This window comes from Eurytemora carolleeae, unplaced genomic scaffold (assembly GCF_000591075.1).
Source record: "Eurytemora carolleeae unplaced genomic scaffold, Eaff_2.0 scaffold83, whole genome shotgun sequence".
Classification (NCBI taxonomy): domain Eukaryota; kingdom Metazoa; phylum Arthropoda; class Copepoda; order Calanoida; family Temoridae; genus Eurytemora; species Eurytemora carolleeae.
Window position 1 is genome coordinate 2,203 of NW_019396027.1, and position 9,970 is coordinate 12,172.

General features: G+C 33.6%; 2 protein-coding genes across 3 annotated transcripts; both read left to right on the forward strand.

The window, feature by feature from the left end:
- Positions 1 to 228: 228 nt before the first annotated feature.
- Positions 229 to 5,041, forward strand: LOC111717612 (V-type proton ATPase subunit F). The gene is made up of 7 exons (XM_023493141.1): positions 229 to 339; positions 703 to 792; positions 1,224 to 1,460; positions 1,988 to 2,079; positions 2,366 to 2,422; positions 2,832 to 2,909; positions 4,309 to 5,041. Exons 3-7 carry the CDS (start codon positions 1,403 to 1,405, stop codon positions 4,384 to 4,386), a joined length of 363 nt encoding a protein of 120 aa, XP_023348909.1. The 5' UTR covers positions 229 to 339; positions 703 to 792; positions 1,224 to 1,402; the 3' UTR covers positions 4,387 to 5,041.
- Positions 4,807 to 9,638, forward strand: LOC111717454 (type 2A phosphatase activator TIP41). 2 transcript variants are annotated; one of them, XM_023493049.1, is made up of 4 exons: positions 4,807 to 5,126; positions 6,527 to 6,595; positions 8,071 to 8,241; positions 9,576 to 9,638. In XM_023493049.1, exons 1-4 carry the CDS (start codon positions 4,824 to 4,826, stop codon positions 9,621 to 9,623), a joined length of 591 nt encoding a protein of 196 aa, XP_023348817.1. In that variant the 5' UTR covers positions 4,807 to 4,823; the 3' UTR covers positions 9,624 to 9,638. The 2 variants fall into 2 exon arrangements, with proteins under 2 accessions (XP_023348817.1, XP_023348753.1); XM_023492985.1 differs by lacking the exon at positions 9,576 to 9,638 and adding an exon at positions 9,432 to 9,561.
- The last annotated feature ends 332 nt before the right edge of the window (positions 9,639 to 9,970 follow it).

Below are 9,970 nucleotides of genomic sequence, written 5' to 3' on the forward strand. Positions count from 1 at the left end.
GTAATTTCCTAGTATACGATTTTTGGACCCCGCCCCCCCTCNTTTCGCGGAACGGGGGGGCTAGCCCCCCCGTTACCCCCCCTAATAACTTTCAGATTTCGCCCCCCCCTCAGAAAAGGCCTAGTTGCGCCACTGCTTCTGAGTCAAATAATTATGCCACAAACTTTGCATGGTGATATCAAAATTTTCAATGACCCCCTCCCCTCCATCTTTATAACATATTCTGCAATATGCATTTCTTGGAATTTTATTTGTTTAGCAATCCCTCATCTTGGCAGTAGGCTGGTTAACCGGCTGGCTCACGATGGTAACCCATACTGCAGGAATATGGAGGATACGGTAATATATTTGTAAATTGATAAATGTATTGATTGATGGTAACATTAATTGATGTATACATTGATTGATTCATTGATTAATGGACGCATTGATTGATGAATGCATTGATTGATGGATACATTGATTGATGGATGCATTTATTAATGGATGCATTTATTGATGGATTCATTGATTGATGGATGCATTGATTAATGAATGCATTGATTAATGGATGCATTGATTGATGGATGCATTGATTTATGGATGCATTGATAGATGGATGCACTGAAGGATGCATTTATTGATGAATTCATTGATTGATTTAAGGGATTCTTTGATTATTGGATATTGTAGAAACGTTAACCATTCATTTATTACTTGAAGTGGGGTTGCCACCAGACATCTTATTGGAGACGAGACACTCAGCACTCAAGGCCCAGTTGGTGGCAGGCTAATGTCAAGGCAACAAAACAGGTTAATAGAAATATTCTAGGTTTTTATCGATTAATTGATTATGGATGAGATTATTGTTTATAACAAAATCTCTGGGCCTGAGGCAAATCTCGCCTATGAGACCCCCCCCCCCTGAAAGATTCGCGTTTACTTTTTAACGACGCTTGGGGTTGTCTGATTTAATTTTCCTAGAGTATGTTTTATTAATGATGAACCCTAGATCAACATTTTACAATTCCATAATCTGTTGTTTTATTATTCACCAGTGCTTTATTGTATTAAAATAAATTCTTTCGAAAAAACACTTACGATCCAGGTAGTAGAGGCGGGAAATTTGTTCACTGAATCAGCTAAAATTATTTATTTAAGTTTGATTTTTAAAAACTTTCAAATTTTCAAAATTGTTCTATTATAGATATTTAATTAAAATTTTGAATTATATTTTGTTTTAGGGAAACGGAACTGTGTATAGAACACATGGCTTAGAGATGCTTGATTAGATCTTTCTTGCCACTTTACATGTATATTATTCCGACTTAGATACGAGTTGTGTGTAATATCTGTACGCGAATACTTTTAGTCTTTAGTAGGTATTAAATAGAGTGAAATAAATTATAATTCCAGATTTAAAATGGCGCTTGGACGAGGAAAGTTGATCGGTGTTATTGGAGACGAAGATACATGTGTAGGTCAGTGTCCAGGGGCAATGCGGGGGGGGGCACTACGGTTAGGATAGGCTACGGGGCCGAGTGCTGCGGCTATAACAGGCTAGGTTGCTGAGCGCTGTGGCTATAACAGACTTGGGAAATAGAACATTTGGGAATTTACCACTTGGGAAAATACCCATGGGAAATTGCTGCTTAGAAAAAGTCCAGTAATTTTATCGTAATGTTGGTCCACTGTGCTCTGAAACTTCATTACCTCATGATTTGACGAAAAAATTCAGTTGATTTATTTTCTTTATTTCGTTACAGGTTTTTAACTTTTCCGCTCATTGTTCCTAAATTATTTATCTTGATCCTCATCTCCAGTGCTTAGGAATTGGATCCTAAGCAAAAAAATTGAATATTTTCTAGCTGTTTAAAAAGTCAGTAAATCTTGAAGACCTGGATTTGATTCCATTTGTTTTGAGGACAGATCCAGGATCTGGATCCGTATATCCTGAGCATTGCTAATTTTTGAATTAAAACTTATTTTTTTAAATCCTGGGTTTTAGGTTTCCTTCTTGGTGGTATTGGTGAGCTGAATAAGAACCGACAACCTAACTTTATGGTGGTAGACAAAAATACTTCAACATCTGATATAGAGGTTAGAGGTGTACACGGTACAGGGTACAGGGGTGTATTATTTCCTCAAAATCAATTTTTGAATAAGAGCTGTCAATAAGNCCAATATTAAGAAAAAGTGCTACAATTTGCTTATTAAAGCATTTTCCCCCCTAAAATAATAGATTCTAGATGTTTTTCCCCACAACATAATTATAATTGAAAAGATTTTTTTTGTGCGGGGCAATTAAGATTCAGTTAATTGTATTTCATTAATACGCTAAAATACTAATTATTATTTTTCTTGCATTGTATTATTTATTTTTTAGGATTGTCTTAAAGAATTTATTCGCAGAGACGATATCGATATAATTCTGATAAACCAGGTACCAAAAGAAAAATAATAGGGCTTACTATTCATTTCAAAAAAGTGCTGCGGATCCGAATCTTTTCGTGTATATACATAAAGACGCTTCATACTTTCAGATTTAACTCTAAATTAAATTAAAAGAACACAGGGAGGCGAAATTTTGTCAGTCACTTTGATTTGGATGTGAAGAACCTATGTTTTCTTATATTTTATTTTAGAAAATATAAATTGTTTAATCCTTGGTCCGGGGCGCGTATGGGGGAGTTCTTTTATCATTTTCGAGAAAGTAACACAAGTTTGTTCACCCCTTATACTCAAATTTTTTTTTCCGCCAAAGAAGTTTTCTCGCATTTTAAGGTGAAATGAATGATTGAAGAAAATATAAACCCCTGTATTATATTTTATCTAAATCTAATGTATCCTAGTCTGTTGCTGAACTTGTCCGTCATGTCTTGGACTCTCATACTGCGGCTCTACCCGCTATACTGGAGATACCAAGCAAGGTTAGTTCAACATATAAAGGGAATGTTCAGAGTTCACCTTGTTGAAAATGTGCACAATATCCTTTTTTTTGAAGTAATACAGGGGTACACACAAAGAACGAGACTGTAAAGACGACTTGAAACTGTTAATATATGACAATAAAGTCCGTGCAGTTGCTTGTCTCTGAAGTCTCATTCTTTGTGAGTAACCCTGTAGCAAATTAAGCCATTCAAAAAACGTATCTTTCAGTTTTTGAGACTTAGAAATATATTGTTTTATATATATAAAATAATAAAATTTTCCAATACGACAAGTAGTCAACATTCAATATAAGGTAAACCTATAATTTAAAAAGAGAAAATATTTTAAGAAAAAAAACTACCTCAGAAACATCTTTTGGAAATTTTAATGACAATTTTGCGACGAAAATTACTGTTTTAACGTGATTTATCGTTCAATATTTAAGACTAGAAAGAAATTTTTGTACTTTAGAATTTATACTTTTAAAGAACCCCCTGGTGGGTTCCTTGACACCAATAATTTATCAGAAACTTTATTAGTAAAATTTTTAAATAAAAAAGTTCGAAAGGTTCAAGTTTACAAACCTTTCGGAAAATTAAAACGAAATTATCTGTAATTTAATGATTATTAACTAAAAAAAAATCGTTAAAATTGTTAATTTTCAATTGTGGTTTCTCTCCAGAAATTATTTTCACATTTCTTCTTTCAAAAACAACGGAGAAAAAAATCGGAATTAAACACGACAATATTTTCCACATTAGTAATCAAATTACTAACAAACAAAGAGGATCATTCCATTTTCCCCCACCCGAACTTGCAAGGCCGTGCACAGTGATGGGAGGGGGGGCCGAGCTGGGGCAGTACCCCTCCCCAGAGGGCTTCCGAAGCTCCCCCAAACAGTCTTCCAGGAAGGATCTTCCATTTATAATCGTCAATTTCTACTTCAAACGGACTAATTTGATTATTTAAGCACGGTAGACGCAAATAGGTAAAATGAGGTTCGGAAGCTGTGCGGGGGAGGTTGCCTTCCCTCGCTCATCCAGCATTTAAAAAAAGGGTTTCCGATTCACAACGGTATTTTTAAAAGATTTGTCTGATCGAGAATAAATAAGGCATGTTTTTGTTTCGGAAAATTGTTAATTTTTATTTGTGGTTTCTCTACAGAAATTATTTTCACATTTCTTCCTTCAAAAACAACGGAGAAAAAAATCGGAATTAAACACGACAATATTTTCCACATTAGTAATCAAATTAAAGTTTAAAGGGTTCCTTCGTGAATCGGGTATGATCTCTTAAATGGAATGTCACTTTATATCCGTAGACAATCCCTTTAGATTTTTATGAAACTTTCTAATTTAAAGTGTAATTATAATTTTGTTAACACTCCCTTTAATTCAGGATGCTCCGTATGACCCTGCTAAGGACAGTATCCTGCGAAGAGCCAAGGGAATGTTCTCAGCTGAAGATCTCAAATAATCAAACCAACTCTGAAATAAGTTCAATGTTCTTCATGTTAGAAGATTTTATTTTATTCTTTGTCACTAGTGTTTCATATTCATGTTCTAGTTTGTAGCCAATATTTTGATTGTGTGCAAAAAATTACTGAACGCTTGTTCAATAGTGAGTTTTTGGATCTGAGGCATTTTTTATGATTGTGATTAATTTACATTTTGAAGTAGAAAATATTTATTATGATAATTTATATTGATATATTAATTTTTGGGACTATATTTACTGAAAAGGGTTGAGAGATGTTTATTTTCCTTCCCCCCCCACCCTCCCTTTATTTGTTCACGGTTTTTGAGGAATTATTTTTGGAATAAAATTTGCTACATTTAGTTTTTCAATTTTACTTCAGAATCTTGTTAATATTATTCCCTGATTCCATTCATTTTCACTTGTTAAAATGCATCATGTTAAGAACTGCGAAAGGATTTCACCTTCACCAGCTACCTAGCTACCCGGAGGGGAGAACCCACCCCCCGAGTAGCTTGGTACCGATCCTTGGGAGGGGGTGGGAAGTGTTAGGAAGTAATACACATACTCAGAACTTCTTTAGTAACTGTTATTTATGTGATTTTTACAAAAAAAAACTATTTCTCCGAATCAATAATAACTTTTACTTGATAAATAATAATAATTCACTATTTTATTGTTCCAGAAAAGTTAAAATGTCGCTGAAATCCCGAACTTCTCTGGAGCCTAAACCTCCACAGGAAGAACAGCCATTTTAAAAGTCTTTGTCAGGATACCAGAGTCAGGAACTTATAAACGAATGGAATAAGTTAAACTGGTTTCAAAGGAGTAAAACTCATTCCCGCATTTGCAGTTACGATGTTGTAAACATGTCTTTCATCGTGAATCAGACTTTTTGTTGCTTTGATTTTGAATCAGTGGTGTATCATCCCCCCCAAGCTTTTAAAAAATTTATTTTTTTAGAAGTGCTAGGTATATTTGTGCTTAGAGCATAGAGCAAATTTTGTTTTCAAAATTCAGGAAATCAAATCAGTTTAGGGGTAAATGAAACAAATTTTTGGGCAAAAATTTGCAAAAGCATGTAGAAAAATTTATTTTTTGCATTTTTTTGCATGTTTTTACTCTCTACTTTATAATTGGAAGACGAAAATACTGGCCCGTGTATACTGTATATAACATTGAAATTCATTTTATCTCGCAAGTTTTTTTTAGGGTATAAAAAATATAAACCCCTGAACAAATATTCTAACATCGTTAAATAAGGTTTTTTCTTCAAAAAGCAGGTAATGGAAAATTGCAGTTGTGAATCGGGCGTGACTGGAGGGTCCCTTGGAATTATTACGACTGTCCTTTACTTGTTAATCTTTCAGATGAGAGCTGGCTAATCAATCTCTCTGAAAGAATTTTGAACAATTTCAAATTTGAGTTTTCTCCACTAAATCAAATGAATAGATTTAAAGTATATTTCTAAATAATATTTTCCTAGTTTTATTATTGCCAAGATGAAATTGTTCCTTTAATCAACATTTCGAGTAATCAATGTATATATATATTTTAGAAATCCTTTTGTGGGTTGGTAGGTGGGGTAATGATTTTCAAAAATTCGCGGGATGAAAAAAAATTGGCCATGATTTTAAGGTTTTCATTTTTTTATACTCTTCATTTATTTTTCTCTTCTTTAATTTCCCGATTGAGTGACAGAAAGGGATATTAATTTTCAAGAATTAATTAGTATAACATGTCACTACTTATTCTTTTTACTTCCCTTTTTTTAATGGTTTGTACGAGTAATTTTAAGTGAACCTCTATGAAATAATTGCAATGTCTGATTGACAACGGTACCCTAAAAACTTTGTCGGTTTATTATATATTATTAAATATTAACGTTTATAAATCTGAAAGCTTATTATTCTCAATCTTGGTTTCTCTATAAAAGTGACTTCCATATTTCTATACTACAGGAAACAAGATCAAAATTATGCACAGAAAAACGGCAATATCTACACAATATTGATCAGATAATGGTGTCAAGGGCATCGTTGTGCATTGTTCATTGTCATAATTTCATGGAGGGTCACTAAAATTACACGTACAGTCCCTTTAAGCTGAACATTATATTTGAATGGTTGAATAAACCTAGGTTGAAGATTTTGTGTTTGGATCCTGGCAAATACAAATCTCGAAATCCAGGATAATGAGTTCGGTTGAGGTATGTGCATTCTGCAATTTCGTGCATTCAATAAACGGTGGTGAGAAATTTACCCAAATGCAATATTTTGAAAGGAATGTATTCAAAATGATAATTTTCCAGATTCAGTTAAAATGTATACTGTGTATTTTGAAAAGGGCTCTTGGGTCACTTACAGTTCTAATCAGAAAGACCCGGAATTAATTTATAATTGATCAGACGACTTTACAAATATAATTGAGAAACGATAAAATTGTCCTAGTCCTGCCTTTTCGGAGCATTTAAAATTATCAAAGATATATATTATAGTCGCCTGATTAACTGTCAATTTAATTCCGGGTCTTTCTGATTATGACTGTAGTTAATTTTTAAAATACAAAGTACAAACTATAAACAAGCACGACCCGCTTATATGTATGCTTCTAGCTACTGATCTATACTATTCTGGGCTAGAGTACATGTAACTTTGTCGGTGGGCTACGCAGCTGTTATATCTGAGTGGACCCTAGATATTTTTAGGAAATTTCTAAAACCTCTGCATAGCAAATTTTAGTTTTTACTATAACAAATTTTTATTCTGGCTATTGTTCATTCTATAAAAATAATTTGTAATTTTAAAAAAGTTTGAAGTGAAGTTCAGGGTACAAATTAGAGAAGAACTTTGGTAGATAGTGGGCCCTAGAGTAAGCAGAAATGAGATACTGTAGCTAAAATTATAGCATTTTCTTCAAAGAGTTGGTAGCATCAAAGGTGCCTTGTTTTCAGAATTCCAAAATGTGGTCTGCCGTTTTTGTACCTTAAGAATTGACCAAGATATTGAGAAATTTGTTTAAAATTCAAAATATTAAATATCAGCAAGGTTGTTTAAATCTTTAGTATCTCCAACAATTTTTATAATACAAAGAAGAAGGCTAAATCTTATCAAGTTTTAACACGAAAACACCCCAGCGAAAAAATTACATCAAACCTTGACTATGATATATCTATCTATTATATATCCATGCATTTAAGATCGATCTTAACATTTTTATTTCTATCTTACGTTCCTATGAAGAGAATTAGAAATAAAACCTTCTTAATGGAAAATTTGGGATTTGGGGTCACTGCCTTTCATTTTGACCTGCATATGATAGTCCATAAACCAGAAAAAGTAAAAATATGCCTTACGTGGAGTCAGTAAAAGCTGACCAAAAGTTTCAGCCATTTATGATTTTTGGCAAAATTTGTGGACATTAATTACATCTTTCTTAAATATATCTTTTGTATTCTTTAACACTGATAATTGGAGAAAACTAGCTTAACACTTTTTTATTCTGGGATACTCTAATATTTACTGGTTTGCATAGGAGGTGTTAGGTACTTTCCCAAATCTGGAATTTCCATAGTGGCAACTTCCCAAATGTATATTGAAGGCTTTAATGGGATGGGGGGGGGGGGGGGTCGAGTAAAATATTATTGGGAAGTTGCCACTTAGGAAAGTACCTAATATTATGTAGGAGGAGGAAGTAATGAAAAGCCTTGAACTCCCGCATCTACCAGACATGCTCTTCCTTCACAATCATCTCACCCTCAACCACCAGGAGGGCCTACACATTTCCTTCAAACCACTGGACGCGCTTAAACGCGTTAATGCGCACGAAGATCTGGTGCACGTTTCAATGTCGCAGGTTGTTTTTGATAAAATGAACATGCCTATACAATTTTACATATTTAAAATAAAAAATGTTCTTTTTTCGTTATTCTGGATTTTGGTGATGTTGAAATTTCGAGTCAGCCTTCATTTTAAAAGTTAAACCAACAATGGTACTCGTTCAACTTTGATCTAGTGTGGAAGATGTTGTCGTTATCCTAGCTTGATAAAATTAAACATTTTTGACTGTTTCTGGTGCAAAACCAGACAATTTTATTAAAAATTATAATTCTTCAGATTAAAAAATAAACAAAATAAAAGTGTTTAAGAGTATCCTTGTGAATCTAATTATTTCTCCCAACCACAATTACCTTGTCAAGGGTAAAAACTTTGTGTGGGTTTTATTAGTCGTTTTTTACAAAGAAATAAATACTTCGTAAATTGGCAAAATAGGAAATTTGAGAGAATTGAAAATGCATTTCGAGTTTGCACTTTTCATGCGTAGACTGAAACTTTATCTGAAGAAAGGAAAACATTTTAAATTGTATTATTTGTTATTATGTTGGATGTGCACCGACCTTGCTACTGGACTACTATTCAAGAATTTTTTCTAGATTTTAAAATTGATTAATTTTGTTACTTTTAAAATTTGAAAAAAAATTTATTTTGTAAATTAACATGCAATTTTGTATCTAGGAATGGCGTAGAGGTTGAGTGTACTACTATTTTTGATTATTTTATCTAGCCGAAGACACGATCTAAGTTCTAAGATTTAGAGGTTATAAGATAAAAAGATTAGAAATTTTAGTTTGAGGGAGAAGTATATTTGTAACTGATTTCTTGCATCTAGGAATGGTTAGAAACTAGGAAGGATTCTCCTCATATTTTTTTCTCTAGTAATGGTTAGAAACTAGGAAGAATTCTCCTCATATCTTGTATCTCTAGGAATGGTTAGAAACCAGGAAGAATTCTCCTCATATCTTGTATCTCTAGGAATGGTTGGATACTAGGAAGAATTCTCCTCATATCTTGTATCTCTAGGATTGGTTGGATATGAAGAATTCTCTTCATATCTTGTATCTCTAGGAATGGTTGGAAACTAGGAAGAATTCTCCTCATATCTTGTATCTCTAGGAATGGTTGGATAGGAAGAATTCTCCTCATATCTTGTATCTCTAGGAATGGTTGGATGCTAGGAAGGATTCTCCTCATATCTTGTATCTCTAGGAATGGTTGGAGGCAAGGAAGGATTCGCCTCATATCTTGTATCTCCAGGAATGGTTAGAAACTAAGAAGAATTCTCCTCATATCTTGTATCTCTAGGAATGGATGTATGCCAGGAAGGATTCTCCTCATATCTTGTATCTCTAGGAATGGTTGGAGGCAAGGAAGAGTTTTCCTCATATCTTGTATCTCTAGGAATGGTTGGATGCAAGGAAGGATTCTCCTCATATCTTATATCTCTAGGAATGGTTGGATGCTAGGAAGGATTCTCCTCATATCTTGTATCTCTAGGAATGGTTGGATGCAAGGAAGTATTCTCCTCATATCTTGTATTTCTAGGAATGGTTAGAAACTAGGAAGGATTCTCCTCATATTTTGTATCTCTAGGAATGGTTGGATTCAAGGAAGGATTCTCCTCATATCTTGTATCTCTAGGAATGGATGTATGCCAGGAAGGATTCTCATATCTTGTATCTCTAGGAATGGATGTATGCCAGGAAGGATTCTCCTCATATCTTGTATCTCTAGGAATGGATGGATGC

Excerpts from the sequence above, each read along its gene's own strand:
- LOC111717612 (XM_023493141.1), top strand. The coding sequence starts at position 1,403 with ATGGCGCTTGGACGAGGAAAGTTGATCGGTGTTATTGGAGACGAAGAT. Across the intron at positions 2,080-2,365 it reads CTTCAACATCTGATATAGAG|GATTGTCTTAAAGAATTTAT; the intron begins GTTAGAGGTGTA and ends TTTATTTTTTAG. Across the intron at positions 2,423-2,831 it reads ATATAATTCTGATAAACCAG|TCTGTTGCTGAACTTGTCCG; the intron begins GTACCAAAAGAA and ends AATGTATCCTAG.
- LOC111717454 (XM_023492985.1), top strand. The coding sequence starts at position 4,824 with ATGTTAAGAACTGCGAAAGGATTTCACCTTCACCAGCTACCTAGCTAC. Across the intron at positions 5,127-6,526 it reads TGGAGCCTAAACCTCCACAG|GTTGAAGATTTTGTGTTTGG; the intron begins GAAGAACAGCCA and ends GAATAAACCTAG. Across the intron at positions 6,596-8,070 it reads GGATAATGAGTTCGGTTGAG|GAGGAGGAAGTAATGAAAAG; the intron begins GTATGTGCATTC and ends AATATTATGTAG.